Raw genomic sequence first — 22,219 nt, 5'->3', positions numbered from 1 at the left:
TATTAATTATAATAATATGATTAGTAAGAATGAGAGTACCAATCTATTACAGTTATTTACTTCCATGTGCACCTAATGCACTTACATTATACATGTGGTCATCTTCTATGGCTGGCTTCAGTGAATGGGTCACATCAATAAGCACGAGTTCTCTTTTTGTTCCAAAGGCAGGAACTAACATTTTCCATGCTGCCAAGACTGAGTCAAATTTCTGTTCCAGATCGCAGCTTTCATACCTCTGGAATTATTCTTAGCTTTCATGTTAAGGTGTCCTATGCTTCGTAAATAACAAAGAAGGGATATTACCAGTGGTCTCCTTTTTATGAGCCTAGAACATGAAACTGAAAGAAAGAACTAAAGCAGCCATCAAATCTCTATTAAACAACTAACAGTTTCTAAAGCATCTTGGAGATATTAATTTTACAAGGCTTATATTGCAATCTTCTATCATTATTTTAATGAAATAAAGCTCTTGACTATTTCCAGAGGCAACTTTTTCTTTCACACACAAAAGAGACTTTGGTTACAAAAAAGAAAACAATTCTGGAGTAGGATTCACCGCAGAACAGGCAGGAAATTCAGAAAAGCTATATAAAATGTCACCGAAGATCAGTTCTGAACCTTTGGAACAACAAACAGAACAATTAAGACTTTCAGTTACATGCATCATTATGTTTAATATGAAAAACATTTCTAGATATAAATCATATTTATGAAAAAGATCCATACAATTTCTCAGATAGCATCTTCCATAGCTGCAGCTGAAGGAATGTGAAACATCCATTTTAGGTTTCACCTATTATCCTGTGTGCTTTCTGTCCCCCACTTTGCTTGGGGAAGTAAACCTAGACTAATCAGCTTCACTTTGTGGGTTGCATAAAATTCACATCTTGACTAGATTTAGATTAATATTGGCGGAAAACTTCTAAATCAAGAGAAACCTCAACCAATTCTCCAGAAAAACACTGCTATTAGAACGCACACCTGAATGTGCTCATCTGGCAGGTGACATTTCTCTGAGAGGCCGTAAAGATTCACATTGCAAAGATAAAAAATAAGCAGATTCTAACAGAACAAAACCAGATTGCAGAGATTTTGGAAGGGGGCACATAGTCAGCAGGAACTTCCAGGCTCTGTCTGTGAGGAAGGAACAGGTCTAATGTGTTCAGACAAGAAACACATTCCACCTGAATTCATTTCAGATTCTGGTCTTTCAGTTACGATCAGAGGTGCCTCTGCCTTCTCAGGATTGAATCATTTTCTTCTGTGTGTCAAAGACATATCTTTTAAAGACCAGAGAGATGGTCACAGGTTGGGCTGAATCATTCTTGCTGCTCTCATCCTCTTTGGTTGTATCCCCCTTCCCTGCCTTAGATTTCTTCTTGGAGGCAACAGTAAGAAGCATCTTGGTATCTGGCTTCAGCCCATCTATAAAAAAAAAAATAATGCACATGACAAATATGCTCAACATCACATTTCAGTATAACTGGAAATAATGAACAGGCAAGTATACTTCTGAAATCAACCAAAGAAAATAAAGTAAATTGGGTGCTTTAGGAAAGCCACATTTCTGCATCACAGGATCTTGAATATGATAACTCACATAAAACCCAAAAATAACAGCCTTCAAACATAGTTCACAAAAGCAATACCCCAAATCCAGTGCAGTGTGCTGGATACAGCTTTTAAAGCATTGAACACAGGCAAAAATCTAAACAAGCCAGACCTACTTGTCCGGTGTAAGCCTTTTATCCAGCAGACCTTTCCTATTATTTACACACACCTCCCAAAGTTTCTTCTCATCACTAAAAATATTTATAAAAATACAAGTCATGAATGAAAAACAAAAACTGGTAAAACACTCAAATGACAGTCATAAGAGTCAGAAGGTTCTTGAATGTCTTTAGTTTATTTCCCAGACCTGCTAGAAGCACACTGCTTAGATTTTAACAAATTATACAGTTTTGTGTTTGTTTGGGTTTTTTTTTTGTTTGATTGGTTTTGGGGTTTTTTTGTTTTGTTTTGTTTTGTTTTTGCTAAAACACAGTAATTATTAAGGGTTTAAACTGTCACTTCTTAGAAGAACTAGAATTAACCTGTGTAGGATTCTGGGGATCCAACTTAAGTCTTTCTCCAGACATTGGTACCGAACAAAAGTATTTGTCCTTTTCTTCTTAAATGGCTAGGGTTTATTACACTTTTATGTTTTAACTTGACACATTCGTGACATGTTAGATAAGAAATGCATGATAGCGAAATGCTGTAAAACAAGAGAGATGCAGCTCTGAAAAGACCACTCCTGAAGAATTGCTTTCGTAAAGCAGAAGACAGCAAACTCCTTGGAGGCTTATTCAGTGCCAACCGAATACACAGCAATGTGGTTCACAGGCATTTGGCCAAATTCAGTTCAGGTATTTTTAAGCTGTGGTGTCACATAACCTTATCTCAAACACTTAATCGGCTTCTCTCCCCTCATACTGAAATTCAGATGTGGATTCTCATATCACAGCCTGACAAAAAGATTGAGATGCTTATGATTTACTGGAGACAGGAGGTCTACAAGCACAGGTGATTTGCTCCAGCACAGACACATCTAGAGGCACTTACAGCTGATTGCAGGGGGACACAGCACTAGAGCCCACCTCCTCATCTTGCTGTGTCAGGTAGCAAATTGTTCCAGGTGGCATCCCCACTGCGCAGCAAAGGGAAGGGAAGGCAGGAAAATAAGTGTTGAAGCAAAACCAGGAAACTGCCGATTTTCCAGTTCATAACCATGGGTTACGAAACAGCCCTAATGCCCCACAGTGCAGCCATGGGGAGACTGTTGGAGATAGAGGGGTCTTGCTTTTTATAAAAAAATGCAAGAGCACAAGAGAAAAGCAACACATTACATATATAACTAAATAAACTACAATTTTCACTAAGGTTGCAGAAGCCCAGCGTCAATCAAAATCAACTTTGCATAGTTCTGCAAGATCTTGTATTTCACAGTCAAGGCAGCAGCCATTTTCTCTTTTCAGATGGCAGCAACGATTATTTCATTGTGAAAATAATTGAGACTGTTTTTCCTTGATGGTTGAGAAGTCTGATAATGACTATCATTGCAGATGTAAGGTTCAATTAATCAAACTAGATAATACGGTATGGCCTGACCACATATTTATTATATGGTTTTATTACACTGTACAGTCATGCTTGATACAGCTGTTTCGATTTTTTAATTGGATGCTTTCATATAAATCCCATTAATATCACTACCCTTACAATCACTCCTTCATTACGAAAAATAATTTATCATTACATGAAAAGCAACTTATTTCCTATCTGAAAAGCTCTGAGAACATCTTGGGTACTGCTAGGAAAAAACAGCAACAGTAAAAAAAGAGGGAAAAAAACCACAACAAGAACAATAGTCCCACGCTCTTTGTGGGCTTTATTTCATATTGTACATTTTCTACTCTCTTGATCAACCTAATTTTAAGTGTCCCTGAACAAGGTTTCCTCCACTTTCTTGGGAAGACCATTTATTTTTTCGACAAAGAAACATTTAGTTTTGTTTTCTAGTCGGTTTCCCTTTCTGAGTCTTATCACTATTACTAACGTTGCTGTTACTGGCACATTACTATTTAAGGACGATGTTTAACTAAATCCTTTCAGAAAGACACACTTTAATTAAAGCAAACAAATCCTAAAACACTTATATTTATGTTAGTCGGCTTTACAAGTCTCTAATTTCCAAAAAATGCTAATTGGCGGAAAGGAGATAGGAAGTGAGGAGGTGTGGCATTAAAATTGCAGCCAAAATTTCCCCTGTGGTTATCTGAAGCGAGGCACCTAGGCTGCCCGTGCAAACCCTGTCTGCAGCCCACAGGGTGCAGGGCAGTGATGCCCCCCGGGCAGATCAGCCTCTCGCCCTGGAGCACACACTCCGCTGCAGCAGCAAGTTGGGGAACTCCAGCCATGAGGATGAAATAACCGCTTTGGATAAACTAAGCTTCAAAAACTGCCCGGGACATCAATGAGCACTTGGACTGCCCGACACATCTGAAACTCACTACGTCATCTTAGGTGTTTAAACAAAGAATCTCATGTTTGAAAAACTTCATTTTCAAGAAAAAATGTTGTGCTGTACATGGAACTATACGGGGGGAAATGTATTTAAAACTGAGCGATCTCACCTTCTCCACCCTATCACTAACTCCCACATATGAAGAAGTAAAGATATAGCTCACCTGCAGCCCTTAACACCTATTTGGATTCAAATACAGTATTATGGGTAAAAAGTTTACAGAAGAAATGGAAGAACGTAGTAGTTCCTACCAGGGAAATGACGGGCTGACAGCCAAAGGCAGCTCAGGTATTATTAAATTCACAATTTAATTACCTAATGAGATCCCATGGCCCTCATTCTGCAAACAGATTAGGTAGCTGGCATCGTACCCTAACAAATGGCATGTTCTGTTTTTCTGCTCTGGTGCCAGGAGGTCTAAGGGCTGAAGAGGTTCTGTGTTAGGGAGCAGCACAAAGGAGCAGGCAGGGAGAGACAGGCAGGGAGGCACAATCGGGGTTTCATCTACCTCCACAGATTTCTCGCGTTACACACAATGCATACTTTACATTTTACAAAACCAAGGAAATGAAGGGAAATATATCTGTCACCGAAGAAGACATCAGACCTTTAATAGCTGAAATGACGGATATTTTTAGATGGAGGTCTAGTTTAACTTACTTACATTAAGGGTCTAATCTCTCCTGAACAATAGCTATGTTAGCTTGAATACATAGTGAGAAATCTGTTCCATTAATTAAGTGCTGCCTGTACTACTCGGATTTGTAGCAAACGTTAATAGATTTTTTTTTTCTTCCTCTGTTGGACAATTACTTTATTTTGCCAAGTTGCTAATGGATTAAATTGAAAAGGTCCGTGTGTTGAAAAAAGACTTTAGCTTCAAAGTTCTAAGAAATGCCTTCCATACAACAGTGGGAAATACCTATGTATTAATATTATTAATGGGCAGTCCTCAGAGGCACATAAGACATCTGAAAGCTTAGCAAATTCATTCCCACCCATCATAACCATGTCTGTAACAAGAAGTGCCCAGACAGATCTTATGTAAAACGTACTTGTAGCATCAACTAACCCAGGTTAGATATGAAAATCTAGTTGTACAATAGTTTAATCCACTTTATTCTTTTAGTTTCAACTACTGTTAATAATTAACAAATAAAAATACAGACTCTTAACATAATATCCTTTGCCTCAGCATGGTCTCAAGTATTTAATACAAACTGAGCCATTTATAAATGAAAAAAAAAAAAAAAAAAAAAAAAAGAGGTGAATTATTTTCAAATTCAAGTGAAAAGCAATACCTCATCAGGAATAATACTTTCCAAGTCTAAGAACAGTTTGACACACACAACATAAAGGATAAATACAATATTTTTACATGATTTTTACAAATAAAAAAGCTAGCTGCTTAGTGATTTGCAGTATCTTATGTAGTTAAATGCACTACAGCCTGGAGTTTTACAATTACTCATGCAAGATGTTTGCATAGAAACATGCAGATTTCAATAGCTTCATACAGAAATGTCACATTGTAGAATTTGGGACCCCTTGCGTATAAATATGGAAAAATATTGCTTCTCCCCTGAAGATAATCATATCTACATGAGTTTTAAAGTTTCTCTAATGCTTCATTTTCTCCTTACATTAATCAGGCCTCCCTGTAACAGGGACTCAGCAAAGCCTCAGGATAAATACCCTCCTGCTGACCCTGGTGGTCGCTGCGTCAGGCCCGTGGACAGTCTCCATACCAGACTGCTGGGGAGTGCTGGCCAGTAGACAAATCACAACAAACACGTAGAGCATATAAATGTCCATAACCAGCACAGTTTACATTTGCTTTGTTTTTACTACTACTACTTTAGCTGGAAGAACAACAAGAACTGATACAATATCTGCTCTTCTGATTCCTTTTGCTAATGCAATGGCATGATGCAGGAGCACTGCTGAGCTTTTCCCCCATAGACAGGTAACAGCTGAAATAAAAATGTAAGCTTAGATCCTACTTTACCTTTTACATAACTTCCCCAGTTCACATCGTCCTCCACTTAATACTGTCATTCCTTATCAAACATCCTCCTTTTTTTTTTTTTTGGCTTGTTAGTCTTCTGCTCCTTAATAAGGTCTCCAAGGGTGGTCCCTGCTCTTCCTCCTAAGTCCAGCTCCTCCTTCCTTGACTCTTAATTCCACTTGCTAGTCTGCCCTTCAGGAGTTTTATACCTCTCTTTCCTTTTCCAACTTTAATTTTAAGATTTCCCATCTCCATATTTCTATTTCCTATCTCCACAGATCTCTTCAATATTTAGGAATAGTCCTGTCTCCTTCAAAGCTAATGAAACTCTGTGTTTGAATGGAAGATTTTAGAGACCAAATGCCAGACACATTGTAGATGAGAAGGAAGATAACACAGTATCTCCTCGTAACCCAGCCAGAGACAGGAGTAATTTTAAGCAACTGATACACACATCATTGAAAACAGGTGTAATAATACAGGTGCAGGGCATGCTCTCCAGCATAGCCAAGGACAATAATTTATTTTGCTGAACTTCAACAACTCCCTTCTCATATGAACACTTATAAAAAAAGCCTATTGCTAACTACCCTAGCTAACACCGGTGAACCTGAAGGTATTTGCATGCATGATTACACAGTTTCCTTACAGCATTAAAAATTGTAATGGGAAAAAAAAAATCATATTAAAAGATTTTAAGTCTCCTGATTCATGAGAACTTTGCTTTCAGGTCAAAATTAAAAGTTCATCCTACCAATAGAAAAATCAGCAAATGCATTACACCAGCTACCTGCAATGGTACTTGCCACGGTTTGCTGGGAAAGCGCTCGCTCAGGATTCTTACCACCACATTAGGAAAAAAACCTCCTTGAGGCTACACCAGTAGCTTTTGCTGGAACAGAAAATATTCCTTTTTACACTCAATATTAGGAAATTCCTAGACTATTCTTCCATTCTTAGACATTCCATTCAGGATTTTGTGAGCAGAGATTCAGTGGGAAACTGAACTTTGTTATTCCCTTCTGTAAACAAAATATCCTATTCACTTCTTTTGAACACTGCAGGTAGAAGACTCAACCACCTGCAATTTCTTGTTCCTGTCAATGTTCAAATGCTAAAAACTGACTGAACACCAGAGAACAAGTTAACATAGCACATTTGATTTTGGAAATAATTTTTAGCCAAGGCAAATGTAACTCTTAATATGACAGGCAGACATTTTTCTTTCTTGTTGAGTGAAGGGAAAAAAGAGCAAAACTTGAAAGAGGCAAAGGGTTAGGGATAATCCTCACTCACAATGGATTATTCGTAACAGCTGGTTTTCACAATTTCAGGATTTCCTTAAATTGAACCCTCAGAGCCTGAACCCTCATTACATAGTTAAGGAGTGTGTGCCTGCATCAACTGTCCTGCTACCAGAGAGCGCAAAAGCTGGTTGACCAGAAATTCAGAAATAATTAGAGCCCCGGATGGAGACTTCCCTGCACAGTCTGATGCAGAGGAGCTGCGCCTGAGAGTGGACAAAGACCAGTTTCTCCCCCTGCTTACTGCAATGACAGACCTTTGAAAGGAAATAGAAACTTTTTACCAGTACTGCACGAGTAGAGAATCCAGTACTTCAGCACAACACAATTATAAACTAATTCCATTTTTCTTCCTTACAACAGCTACATATATTCATCTAAGACTTAAAAAACCCTATATTTACCTGTGTTCAAAGAAGGGTAACAAAGCTCAAATACATCACTTACGTGCTTCAGATTCTAATCAACTTGAAATCAAGAATAAAAAATCTATCACTGGTTTCTGACAAAATTAAGAGAAATGCCAGTGGTACAAGTGTTGGCTCTGAGTCCCACAATACACTAGCAAGCACACACTTATTCTCCACTTAGTCCCAAAACATGACAGCAGTTCTGAAGTTTTGATTCAAACAAAAAGCAGAAGCATCCCAAAATCAGAGGATCAATTTGCCCAGCCCTTCCTGTTACAGTTATCTCTACAGTCAGACAGAAAGGACAAGAATAACAAAATGTAGCATCCTGTTGCTTGAACTCTTTACATTAATGTACTAGGTAGCAACTCTGCTTCTCCTCTGCTAAAGATATCCAAAATCCTACCTTCTGATTTTGTTCAAGCTAAGGTGGTCATTTTTCTCCTTCAATATCCCAGCAAAACCAAGGAAACCAAACCAAAACAAAAACATAAACAAAAAAACCAAACCTGAGCTGATCAGGAAAAAGAACATCTTTGTAAGACTTCCAAGAACAGAAGTATCATGTTACTCTGCCCATAAACACTGTAATAGGAACATCAGATGTGCCACACCACATCTACTCGGCTGGACAACTGGTCATCTAGAGACTGCTGGCCCTATCTAACTTGGCATCCCATCTGCCTGACATTAATATATGGTGCTTCAGAAAGAGCAGGGATGAAAACTGTGTCCTGAACTATCTGGAGCCTGGGATCAGGTAGAAATTCTCTACCTGACATCAGGGTCAATACATCAACACCTACCAACCTTTCTACCCAAAAGATTTAAGTACAGTGCTCCTACAGGAGCCAATCTACTCTGCTCCTACATGTTCATCACAATCATAACAAGCATAATATGATTACATAGACAACTTCAATGTCATAGTTGACCAGAGATTCACTCAAGAAACAAGGGATACTCCTTTCCTTGCTACCCACAGGAGCTCAGGATTTGAGCTTCAATTACTTTCACAGATCAGGCAATGAATGTTACTTATGTAAATCCCTTTGCAATTCTCCAGTAATTCTATTTTGAATTCACACCACCTTTTCCCACAACTCTTGTCAGCTCTCTCAGATATTCTGCTACAGTTTCAAACTCCAGGGTAGATTCATTTTTCATTTCTGGCTAATACAAGACCTGCTATTATCACCGTACCTGGCTTGTGACTATTAATAGAACTACAGCATGAAGTTGGCCAGCGAAAGCAATCAACCTCCAAAAAGACCAGAAAGCAGATTCCTTCCTTCCAAATGAGAATTACACTGATACCCCAGGATGGTACTTGGGATCTGCACAAAATATCCATAACTCATTGTTTGATGACAGAAACCAGAAAAAAGAAAAAAGGTCTTACAGCTACTTTGAGTAGAAGTAGACTGCCCCACGTCCTGACCAAATGCTGTTGTCACAGCCAGCCTGCATCAGCAGAGTAATTCCTGCAGTCTCGGCTTGGTAGACTCTGTTTGGAAATCCTTAATTACTAAAACATTTTCCCATAAATTGGGGAACAGCTGCCCCATACCACATCACAGAAGGCTGCAGTTCAGTGGTGAACTGAACTAAGTCTTGTGTATCAATTTGTTAAGTTTATACAAGAGTTTGGACACTATTATAAGAGATGGTACTACTGGAAATAACATGGATTTCATTATGGGCTCCTACTTAGCAGGGAAAGAGCTACTCTTCCTTGATGAGGAAGACAGAAGCTGTTTCAATTGAAGAGGCTGACCGAGGTGAAGTTCAGGCCGAAGCTGTATTCGGAAAACTCTCACATCAAGCCGGACACAACCCTTTCAAGCTCAGTGCCAATTCTACACAATGGCTTGAACCATGCTCTCCGGCAGTCCTTAAAGGCACATTTTGTATCTTGGCTTTTGCTGCAAGCAATCAAGAAAGAATGCAAGAAAACAAAACTGTTTCCCAAGCACTGTTTGCTGGTGCCATAATTAATATAATCAAACAATTCCACAAATTGCTTCCAATTGCTGGCGTCACTTTCATGTGCAGAGCCAGACTTTCAAAGAAGGGCCCTTCTTGTCCTACATCCTTACACTGGTAACTCTCGCTTCACACAATAGTAAACAAGACCTCACTAAATAGTATAGGGTAATTTGTACTGTAATAGGTCCCCAAGGCACCATGGACACAATTTGAAATGCCATCTAATTTTTCTTTTTAATTAAAAAAGCAGTTACTATATTTAAACAACAACACAAAAAAGTTCAGAGGGGACAGACTGGAGTTTCCCACAGCTCTCTGGGAGTTTTCTCAAGGTCAGGAAGAGTTTTATAGGCTCAATTGGTACACATTTTTTTCTTTAATTAGTCTGCCATACTCTCTGCATGAAGTCAGCGTCTTGATTTTCAATCTGATATTTTTCATATTGCTAAATGGAGCACAGGCTCCAGGACCACATCATATCTACTGGCTGCTGAACGGTTATCAATGCCATACTTCCCTATACATGCCTAGCCTGCTCACTCCTCTCCTCTCTTAGTCCTAAACTTGTCATCTACACTGAGGACACCCAGTATAACCACATTGCACTGAGAGTGCACCATTCATTCACAGTTTTATACTTCAATTTTCAGCAAGATCATAAGGATGCATTATCCATTTTCCTAAATTTACGTAACATAACCACATTTGACCCATTATTTTTTTTTTTAAGAAGCAAGTGTAATAATCAAACACCAGATACAAACGCACCACTGTCATCTGAAGGCATGTAGCAGGATAGATTTCTGCACTTAAATCCCCACCACGTACCATACTGTTGCTCTGCAACCATATTATTTAAGTAAGTCTACACAAGCCCACGCACACTTTAGAAGGATAGCTGCAGTTCCCACAGTGGGTTTTCCAAAAAGCACCTAACCCAACATACCCTTCAGTCCCATATAACAGCTCTGAAACAAAGCAATGTACTTATTTCTTAACACAATCTTAATTTCTTGCCTAGTTGGCCATTCTGCAGTATGAATAGGTTGAAAGTACCAAACCTGACCTTGTCTTATAGGCCAACAAATATTTCAGCTGCTTTTACGTTCTGTGCCACAACCACTTGTTGACTAAGCCCTTCTAGGGCAACTGTGCTAAAGATGACTTTATACTTCACACTCCTGGAACATAACTACAGCTTGTACACTCTACACAATTTTTTGTTTCTGTATGTCAGAGACCAGCTTTAATACAGGTTATGTGGAAGACTCCAGTGCACCATGATTACTGGGCCTAGGCTATGCAAATGAAGCGTACACACAATACAATGGATCAACTTGCAGAGCTACAAGATGACCACTAAGGTAATCTTTTTGTCCTCAGATCCAACACTGTCCTATTAACCTAAAGAAAAGGATTTTCAAATTAATTCCTGCATGGGCTATACATGTGCTTTCAGTAAATTAACAAGGCTGCAATTATGCCAGCTGATATACCAGCAATTGTTTGTAAACTCTATTTTCACTTGATGGCCACTCAAGGTCCACACAGCCATTGAGATCACACCCATGTGCTATCCTCATTCTCCCAGTACACCTACAGGGAGGGGAGAGGCAACTTCCCTACTGATGCTGTGCTTTTAATCTGTACATTCTTCAGACTCCCTGAAACAAAAACTGACTGCATGGAAAATGCCTAGTGCACAACAGGAGCAACTGTGAAAAAAACAATGGAACTAATAAGGGCATCAAATTATTAATATAAATACATGCAATATAGTTGGAAGCCTAGGCATGTAGACAGGCTCTTGTTACAATTCAACAACAGAAAAATTACAGGCAGGTCAGCATGAAATATCCAAGACCATTCAAAACAAAGAACAGTGTCTTAAAACCACAATTATTGTCACCAGACCTCTAAGAAAGAAACATGCAGACATCAACACGATGAGTAAAATTTGGGAGAGTCTGTGACAACTCTTGTACAGGTCAGACTTTCACATGTTTAACTGTAGTGGTAAGGACTTACTGATTAAATCTTCAAATCAACAGGGACAAAATCACAAAAATATCCCATGGAGTACAACGAGGTATGTAGAAATAGATCAAGGAATCACTGAGCATATGAGCTTTCATAATTTTAAAACCTGCAGAATATCATATTGGGATTAAACTTATATCCAGGGAAGAAGTTCTCAGTCCAGAGCCACTCAGCAGTGGGCCAGAAGACACTCTTGATTGTTTTTTTGTCAGTATCCCACTACCTGTAAAAGAGTAAATAAATAAAACTAACAGTGCTCATGCTCTGTACTCTAAGGTGAGGAGAAACAACGGAAAACATGTTTTGAATTCAACACAAGGGACTAAAATTTCATCAGCCCAGTGAAAAGACAACAGCAACAAAAGCAGTACCAATACACGATATCTCCCACAACAGCCTTTCAGAAATGCATACAATGTGGAGAAAGTTCAGGTTTGCAGATCTGACACAGAATCAAAGGCAGTTCATTACAAAGCAGCTTCAAATCAAAGTGCTAGATCCGCAGGCCTGTCTGTAATCCTCCCATCTTGCCTGCTACTCTTGATGTGGAGTAGGCACCACAGAAGCCAGTTAAGCTGGACCAACTCCGCTGACGTATCCCAGGCATCTGCTGCTCAGCACTAGTCCAGAGTTTAAGATTGGCGATATTCATCTTCCCCTGGGCTGCCTTTATAAAGCAATCCTGAACAATGGGAGTTCAGAATAAAGAATAAAACATTTAATTTTTTTTAAACTTCTAGGCAAGGGACTTTAATGCGATTAGAAGGGGGAGGGGGATTGGATAGCAGCTTTTTCTTTTTTATGTTATGTATATTGTGTGTAAACAAATATGCAATTTGCTTTAAAAAGATAAGGTGATTAAATTTTTATCGGGCTTGTACTCTGTTGTCACCACAACAAAGAGAATTAGGAGAAGGAAAGAAAGGCCTTTTTATTTGAATTATGCTCTTACCAGAGGTTCTCTACAGCACAGCTGTAAAGCCACTCAATGTTCTCCAAACAGGCCCTTTGATTGCATTTTATTCAACTTGTTTGCATTTGGAGCAATCGAAAGGAAAAGAACGCTCCACATTTTGATGTCTTAATGTTTCTTAATACCTTCTTTAATTTATATTAAGCTTCTTAACTAGGGTGATGAATTCTTCAAAAACAATAAAGACCTAGTGCAGAAATCTTTCACACACTATGAAAATTGAAATTATAATGTATTCATGTCTTTTTTTGTTACAAAAAATTATTTAGAAGAAAGATTTAAAACATATTAAAAAATCCTGAAGTTGTAAGAAAATTACTTGATCCACAGAAACAGATGAAAGTTCAAACTAATTATTACAAGGGAAATAAAATGTTGTGGGAGCTGGAGGAGAAGAAACAGTATGAGAATGTTGGGTTACTATGAAGCTTTCAGTCTTCTAATAACCTATAAATTCCTTCTCTACGACTTTTTCTACAGAAAAGGACTCTGGAAATTTTTATAATTTTGTTTTACCAAGACAAATTCAAATATTTGCCAGTTCTTCCTCCTTTATTGTTCATATACTTATTTCCTAAAACGGCTCTTCAGGGTCGCAGCTCCACACTGCATTTTTCTCCCAGTGTCTTTCATAGACTGCCAAGACGAACAGCGCACACTGAAATTGGTGAAGGTTGTTAATGGAGTACGCAAACACCCACAGATGCAGGAGCTTCATGGGGCATATGTTCCTGGGTGGGATTCCCAGATTGAAAGACCGTTCACAGGTGAATATTGGTCAAATGGAAGGCAGGCTGCACGAGAAAAGCAAGGGTCATGTAATAATAAGTACAGAAGAGGCCACCCGAGGGACAAAACTGGACAGGTTTGTTTTTGCAGGCACTGTATGTTCTCCAGTTATAGTTACAGGATGCGTAGTCTGGTTAAGCTTCAAACACTAATTATCTGGCCCATGTAAAAGTCACTCTCAACAATTCCAGTGTTGTTAAAAATCCCTTTTGCAAAAAATGAACACAGCTTTCAGTGAAAGTCCACTATGATACAAATCAGCCTTAGCAGGTAACATCCAGAAGAGCAAACTCTTGCTTTACTTCCCAATTTGCCTACTATTTTACTTTTTTTACTTAAAACTTTTACATTCTAATGCAACTTCTTTAGTTCTCAGCATTGCATACACATGTGCACATCTATAGCTACAAACACCTCCCCTTCCTCCCCCTTTTCCTTTAAAAAGAAAGTTCAGAGAAGAAACAAGCAAGCCACGGCTGGCAATTCTATGAGCACCAACACAGTACCCGGAGCTGTGCGACAGTGACTGGGTGCATGGGTATTACAGCAACGGAGAAATGAGCTTCCAGAACAAATCCTGAACTACATCAAGCCATCTGAAATATGCTTGAAATAACGTATGTGAAAAAGAACATACGTGTTCATCTGGAATGATAGTTATTTTCTGTTGACGTTCACCTACCTTCCCTGAGTCACATTTTTAAGCAAATTCCAGGAAAGTTCAAATTAAAACCTCATGATAAAGCCTGCCACGTTTACAAAATGTTTGAGCAAACTGCTTAGCTGTACACAGGCAGTCAACTGGCTACAATAATTAAAGCAATTAAAAAAATTCACATGCTGCATTTACCATAGAGTAAAACAATGTTGATCTTAATCTAATACGTATGCACCCTGGGTGAAATGACACCTCCCCCTCCTGAACAGGGTCACACCATACAGGCGCAGAAGCATCAAAACCTAAGAGTTTAAGAGCTTATACGGATCACTACAACAAAACTGAAAAAGGTCTCTCAACAAGTATCAAGAAATTGCAGACTGTGTCAAAGGCAGCACAAACCAGCTTTACAAACCATGTTGTCGCCCTCTGCCATGGTATCGTGTTTTCTTCACATCTGTCCTATGAACTAATCGCTGCTTTTGCAGGAAACAGTACGGAGAGACAAAGCAATGCTAAAACAGACAGTTATTCAAGCACATTAATTACCTTACAACAGGTAATGCCTACTGTATCCCACCTATTAAAACTTTCATCTGCATTTAAGGGACCAAGTACAAAATTTACATATCCAAAGCAGTATTTATGTACGTAACTAGTTAGAAGTCTTAACTGTTGTATCTATGAAAGCTTGTGCCTTTAAGCAGAAATGATTCATAAATTTTAATTTGTTTTAAATGTTGAAAAATTCCATCTAAGTAAATTAAGTCAACAAGCCAGCAAAGGATGAAGACACATATCTGTTTTTTATTTAAAAAATAAAAAAACTCAAGTCTATACATTTCTTAATCACCCACAAATCCTTTAGCAGTGAAAAAAGACTTTGCAATAACTAAGTTTCCTGCGTTTCTTTTAATTAGGACATTATGCTTTTCCCCATTCAACACATGCTGGTTGAACACTATTGAGCCTTAACTAATTGCCTTTGTATTATTTAACTACTGCTATTTTAAAATGTTCTCACAGAAATAAATTAGCCAGTGATTTTGGATATTGTGAAAGGGGTGAAGATTTGCAAAACAGGACTCTTCCTGCTTCAATATCATTAATTTCAAAAATGCAAAGTCATCAGCCCACCCTCCAAATAAGAACATTTAAAAATGAATATAAGCATTATTTTTAAAGGGATAACTAAATTATATTCCCCTTCTCAATATCAAGACTTTCAGTTCAATCTTTTCGTGCTTTTTCTCAGTAATCACAAAGACCAGAAATAAGCCTTTGAATCCAAATTTAATGTTTTCTAATAATTAGAGTATTTGGGCTCCAAATAAAGAGCAACACTGACAAAGTCAAACACAGTCAAACAGTGATATGTTTATAAAGGGGCAGGCAAACCAAGTCAGACTTTAAATGAGACAGCACAAGTTGCAGAGATACAGTGACACAGGCCTAGCACATACTAAGAACTTAATACCTCTATCTGTGCCACAGCGATACTTCCATTTTTCTAGGCAAGCACCCAAGGGCTGGGTTTCCTTCCTCATTACACTCTTCCTGGGGCACAGTCTGTTCTAAAACCTAGTCAAGTAAAATAGCAGAAAATGCAGGTACAGCCTCTGTCCAAGCCCATGGGAAGCAGATCGTATTTAAGACTGAAGGAGACAGCTTTCCTGAGCCATCCCCAAAAAGACTCTCTTCATTTTTCTGAAATTTCCAGGTGCTGATATTACTTAGAAATAAGATGTAGGCAATTCAAAAGGCTCAGAAGCAGAAATTAGTAACAAGCATCCCGATGCCAGGAGAGTGGCTGGAAGAGAATAAATTACAGCAAACCTAACTTAAAAAATTCCCACTACCAACGGCAATCTGAGCGTCTGGGTCCAAATCCAGCAGTGATAGGGAAAAGGTTCACAACTAGTGTCTCAAGGTGTTGTGACAGTCAACACAGCTCTGTTAACTGAAGACATGGACTGAAGAGTCACTGCACATTTTCAACACACCAGCTCACTTTGACTTGCCTTGTAAAAAATCAACCCCCCACAAATAAATCTGGTGTTTCTAGTGAGTGCAGTAAAAGGCAGCATTGAAGGAGAAGAAAATTAGATTACAGATTTTGTAATATGACCAGCCAAAACACACAAACAAGTTAAAAATAAATTAGCCATATTACCAAAACCACAAAGGCATCATCTTGTACGATGACTGTTTATTTCGTTAAGTTTGGGTTCTAGTACAGTCCATTTCAGGAGTAGTTCTCACATCTCAGGATTTATTTTTCTTGACAAATAACTGTTAAACATTTGCCTTATACAAACATGTCAGTGTTTACAATATCCTAATTTACTCGAAGACACCATAGGAATATAGTTAAGCCTATCAACCTAAATGGCTTGGGAGTGACCCTACCAAAGCATGGAATATCTTTCCTCCACTGAGTTTTCCTAGAATACTAGATTTTTTAAGGGGGGAATAAAAAATAAGAAAATGTAATTTGAATATGAATTTGTCTCCGAAACCTCTTCTACATCTTCCTCCTAGCTCCCATTATGATACTGCTCCAGTCAAATGTGCACTTCATAGCATCTAAAAAGACGTCCAATAAAAGGAAACAGTATCCCTTCCAATACCCATCTGCGCCTGTGTTCTCTGTTTAGACCCCTGCCTCAGGGTTTTAATTCCCTCCACCCTTACTCTCTATTTAGCCTCAGTGGTCCTGGTGCCTCCACTTATTGCTCAGGGCAGAGCTGATCAACTGCAGGTTCTGTGACAGCAACCAAGAAGCCATTTACAATTTCAACAGCTGTTACTGATTTTGCAGCAGAATCATGGCAAATCTGTGGCTGAAACCCTCCCTCCTTATGAGGGAGAAAACAACAACAAAAAAAACTGAAGAAAAGGGGAAGACTGGGAAAGTGTCACGGATAAAGGACACAGCCCTAGCTGATAAGCGTTTTGCCTGCACAAAGCTAGCAACACAGAGACTGTCATACCATGTCAAGTCAAGCCAGAGGTCCTATCTTATCCAGGTTCCTTCCCTCCTTAAGAGCCGACGCTGGAGCAGAAGGAAGTCTGCAATGCACCACAATATTAGGTCACATTCTCCTTTTAAAGTTCTATGTGCCCTGCAGACAGCAGCACGGTGTAGAGCCGTCTCAGGTAACGCATGAGGAAGCAGTCCAGTGGGGAAGCACGTCTCAGTGCACGTTCATACGCCAACCCCATGCCCCACTTCGTTAAGCTACGTCAGCCTTCATGGATCAAAATGGAAGCAGCAGCAGCATTCCCTCATCCTGCATACTGTGCATACTGATGATGAGGGAACTCATAAAAGTGGTGGTGGTTTTTGTTTTTGTTTTTTTTTTTTTTTTTACACACAGTTCATCAAGGCTATGGATCTACAGTAATTTTACATTAATACACTGCTAAGATTCAAGCTCTAGAAAAACTCTGAGGAGAAAGAAAAATCTGAGTCTTTACAAGATGTACCAGATGCACTCCCTTCCAAACAGGTTTAAACAGCAAGACTTAACAAGATTTTCCTCAGGACAGGTATCCTTTTATGCTTTGGAAGAAATATGCGATACTATCGGGAAGATAAGAGCCTAACTCTTTGGAAGGAAACCAGGCAGTCTGCCCAAGAGATGTGGGTGGTTAGAATGAAGCAGCATCTTCAACTCCCTCTCAAACAAAAAAAGAAAAATCAGCCTCCATGCCTTAAACGCACATACTTAAGACAACATGTGTGGTACCCAAGTTCTGCAAACAGGAATGAACCAGACTTATTTCCTGTACTAGGCAAAGAGCTACTGAGCAATGAGCACATCAAGATCATTTCTGCAGTGAGTCAGAAGTGAGAAGGATATAGCAATTACTTTTAGGGTGGGTTTTTTTTTTCATATTTACATGCATCATCTTCAACCTAACAATGTTTTATTAAAAGAGACAGCAGAAATAAACACCCAGATGAGACCTGCTCAACTTGCAACACCAAAGTATACTTCTAGTGAATTTCACTGCAACAAAAAAAAACCCCAACTAAACAAACAAAAGCCTTAACATTAGGAGAACCTGTCAGTCTGCTGTGCTGACTTCTAATGAAGGTTAGTTTGTGCTCTGCAATCTAAAATTACAAGGGACAGGCCACTTCATTCCCACCTTTTATTCAGTCTTATTTTACTACTCCAAATGTATACTACCTAAATTTGTATACTCTTTAACAGTAGTTAATCTTCAATTAAAATACCTAGAGCAGAAACTAAGATAACTGGTTTAAAAGGTAAAAGCTTATTGACAAAAATGTATTCTTCATATTGCCTTTTTTTAATTCTGCGTATTAAAAATGTCATTTTTATGACTAAAAAAAAATCTGCAGGAATAATGAAGGCTAACAAAAGACTGAAGAGCAGTAATTTAAAAAGCTCCATATGCAGCATCCTGATTACTGTATCAGTCCCATTTCCATAACGAAGGTAGAAGTCACCAAACTCCTGCCTGTCCTTTCTGGTGACAAGAAAAGGGCAAAGAGGGCAGTGTGTTTTCAAGGCATCATCCTCCAGGCTGTAAGGGAAGAACAAGAAGTCTCCTGCAGTACAATATGTGGGTGTCAGTGTCCGGCACTTTTCTGGAATACAGTAACCCCAGCTCTGGTGGTCCCTGCACATGTACTTAATTTGGAAGCAGCTGGGTTCAAAAGTTTATCCTCACTTTTTGACCTGCAAAGGTTTAGTGTGTGGGCGTGCACAAGTGTGTACATCATACCACACAAGCTGAAGATGTGCAGCCACAATATACAAAGTGTGTGAGTGCTTGTGTGTATGGTTTTGCACACAGAACATACTGCATATTTTTCAATACCATAACATTATCCAGCATGAATCAGAGCGATGTGCACGGCGTGAGCATTCAGCCTTCCTAAGCCAAACATGGCCAGTCTGCATTTCAAAATTCAGTAAGCTTCTGGAATTTTTTTGGCATAGTGTCAACAGGACACATTAATGAAAGAATTTGTTAATTACAATACTATCTATTTAGATAGAATAGAATAGAGTCAGCATGCTTCATAGAAAGTACAACCACCAAATCTGCAAGCAGATTAATGTCACTAACATGCCTACCACAGGCACACCTAAGTAAAGGATGCAATGGCCAGAGAATTATCTTCAGTTTCATAGTGTTTTTCATCATAGATGCCACAAGCTAATAATATAAGCGAAGCAGGGGTGAAGTAAAAGAGGCAGGATGACTAGAAAGCACAAGGAGCCTGGGAACCTCTGAGCACAGTATGAGTACCAGTGACAAAAGTATAGTCACAGACCGGTGGAATAGTCAGAACTCAGGAGAATTAATGTATTCTCCAGCTGACATCTGAATATTTTCCTGAATTGCTCTAAAGCACTCTACAATTGCAGGCAGAAATCCCTGATCTTGGCACAAAGGATTTATTTTTCAACCATTTGTCATTTTACAGCTCAGACACAGAAGCAAGTTAGGGCCTATCAGCTGAGCTTCAATAACTGCAAATATACTCCTTGGCACATCATATGCATGACAGAACATCTTCACTGGGATTTAAAGAGAGATCTAAGGTTATGAATTTATAGCACATTTGTGACGGGGTTTGAGCATTCAGACAGTCACTATCAGTGAGATAAACAGCAACTCATTAATCTGCAGAAATGTGACAGTATAGTTGAGTGCAATAGTTTTCTCAGCACTTGTGTTCTTTTAAAATTTTGAATCAATTGTTTACAAAAGCTCTTCACTTGTGTTCACAGCAGTAAGTGCTCTAACATAGCAGTATTATGTATATTTAATAATTCCTAATGCACAGCGTATATGAAATAGTGGTTTGTTTTATTTAAACAATAAAGACCAGCACACATAATGGATAAATAGTTCATGATGAGCAGAAAACACAAATTTTTAAACAAAACAAGCACTTTGAGTTTGTTGATAAAGTTGTAACTTTCAGTCAAAATTACACAACAGTAACTCTATTACAAACCAGTTCCAAACACAACAGGGGGAAAACACTTCATATGTAACACAAATCAAGTAAAGTATGTAGGCATAATGGCATGGAAAAGAGAAGTTATTTAACAGAAGAGCCCATACATCAACAACTGAAACTGTGAAATAAAACATAAGATGGTGCCCCAGGGTGAACACTTAGCACAAAGACACTACAGATGGCAAGTCAGTGAACACCAGACTACTTGACCAATGCCAAAAAATGCAAGTCTCTCTTCAAAAGTTCCAGGGGCATAAAGTGAAAAGTTAATGTTCAGAGACATTATGCATTTCAAACTTTCTTGTGACCTAAAAACCTATGCAGCTTTCCAGGGAAATTTCCAGTTTTCAACGGAAGCGTTCTATACATTTTACAAGCATCAGATCTGATACCCTAAAAGTTGAAAAATGAAAGTAAAAGGCCAAGAAAACAAAAATTATATTTTCATTATTATACAGTAATCATAACATCTACTGGAACAGTCAAAGGAAGCATTTCCTGTTTTAGTTTCAACACAGTACTATCCAACTACTTTTAAAAAACCAAACAAAAATTAATAACAACATATTACTAAAGCAGGCAAATAAAACAAAACTCACTAAGCAATAAAAAAGAATAGGCTTTCTGATGCCATGTAAGACCCTGGGTTGACAGCTCTATGCAAGGGACACCAGCACTTGCTGCTGCGTGTAGCAGGGATGGTACATTTGTTCTTTCAAAAGTAAACTGGATTCTACCTGTTCTGTAAGTATAAATTGGGAGTAATTTTAGACATTAAATGGTTGAAATGAGAACACAATTGAACCAATAACTGTTACCTATACCAAAAAAACCCAGATGAATAAGTACTGCCCTACAGAAGCCCCGAAACTGTAATACAATTTGCTCTCAAGGTATTATAAGCCCTCGTGGATAGGCATTTGCATTGGAAATTAAGAAACCTAGATCTAGGGAGTTTTGCTTGTTTGGCTTCCCCACTTAAAAAATGGGGTTAATAATGCTACAATTCTTTATACAATACCTTGAAACACGCAGCCCTTTTTTAATCTGAAGAAAAGCTACATATTATGTATTAAGTTTACAAAGTGTCATTGTTGATGAAACAGCCTGTTCCTATTAATTTCATGTTTAAACAACTCTGCTGAGGTTGGAAGATCTTGATTTATTTCTGATTTTACAATTTAAAAAAAAGGCTTTTCTTGGAGATATAATTCATGAGTTCAACATTTCAAATATGCTTTTGTTAAGTGCTGTTGAGCAGGCACATTACTCAAGGTCATAAACTTTAAGTCAAATCACAGGCAACTGAGCAGCTCCTGTCCTTATTCTGTGGTCTCCATGTCTATCACAGAAGGCTAATTATTTTACAACAAAGCTTGAGAAGTGTATTTTTTCCCCTAAAGCTGTATTTGTTCATTGTTTCACTACTTCTGCTTTCAAAGCATGAATTCATGTCTGCAGTTCATATTTTCCCATCAGAACCCGTGTGCTTGATCCATCCATACATCATCAAGAAGAATCACAAAGGTAAATTACATCCTTAAGCAACATTAACTTTTGATCAATGTGAAATTTAAACCACAACAAGAGAAAGTGTAGATACAGAGTTCAAAAGTCAAATAAGAATCAGAAGTACCTCTCAGCTTGCCTAGGCTGTGGATCTTCCAAGGTGGCTGTTAAAAAAGAACCCAAACAAAAAACCCCAGATCTCTAAGTTCTTTATATTTTCTAGAAAATAAAGAATAATGTCTACTACCAGTTTCTGTACCTGCGCCCTCATTATGGCTCATTTTGGCCCACAGTATCTTGATAAAATAATTAAAAGCTATCTGCACCCATTTCTTCTATAACTTACATGAAAGAGAAATTTTCTATTTTTTCTTTTTTTTTTTTGAGTCTATAGGAACCTGTGGAATACATACATTCAATATTCAAGTATTTTTCTCCAAAATCGTTCACAAGGAGG

The 22,219-nt window shown here is 38.4% G+C and overlaps 1 protein-coding gene across 4 annotated transcripts in view; it reads right to left on the bottom strand.

Moving 5' to 3' along the window:
* Positions 1–657: 657 nt before the first annotated feature.
* EEFSEC (eukaryotic elongation factor, selenocysteine-tRNA specific) overlaps positions 658–22,219 on the bottom strand; it is a 126,575-nt gene continuing 105,013 nt past the window's right edge. For all 4 annotated transcript variants that reach the window (XM_075096033.1, XM_075096035.1, XM_075096034.1 and 1 more), the window contains one exon: positions 658–1,428. In XM_075096033.1, coding sequence (XP_074952134.1) covers positions 1,244–1,428 — 185 coding nt within the window. In that variant the 3' untranslated portion in view covers positions 658–1,243. The remainder of the gene's footprint in view (positions 1,429–22,219) is intronic.

This window comes from Phalacrocorax aristotelis, chromosome 6 (assembly GCF_949628215.1).
Source record: "Phalacrocorax aristotelis chromosome 6, bGulAri2.1, whole genome shotgun sequence".
Taxonomy (NCBI): domain Eukaryota; kingdom Metazoa; phylum Chordata; class Aves; order Suliformes; family Phalacrocoracidae; genus Phalacrocorax; species Phalacrocorax aristotelis.
Note: the sequence above shows the minus strand (reverse complement) of the source record. Positions and strands in the feature narration are given on the sequence as shown.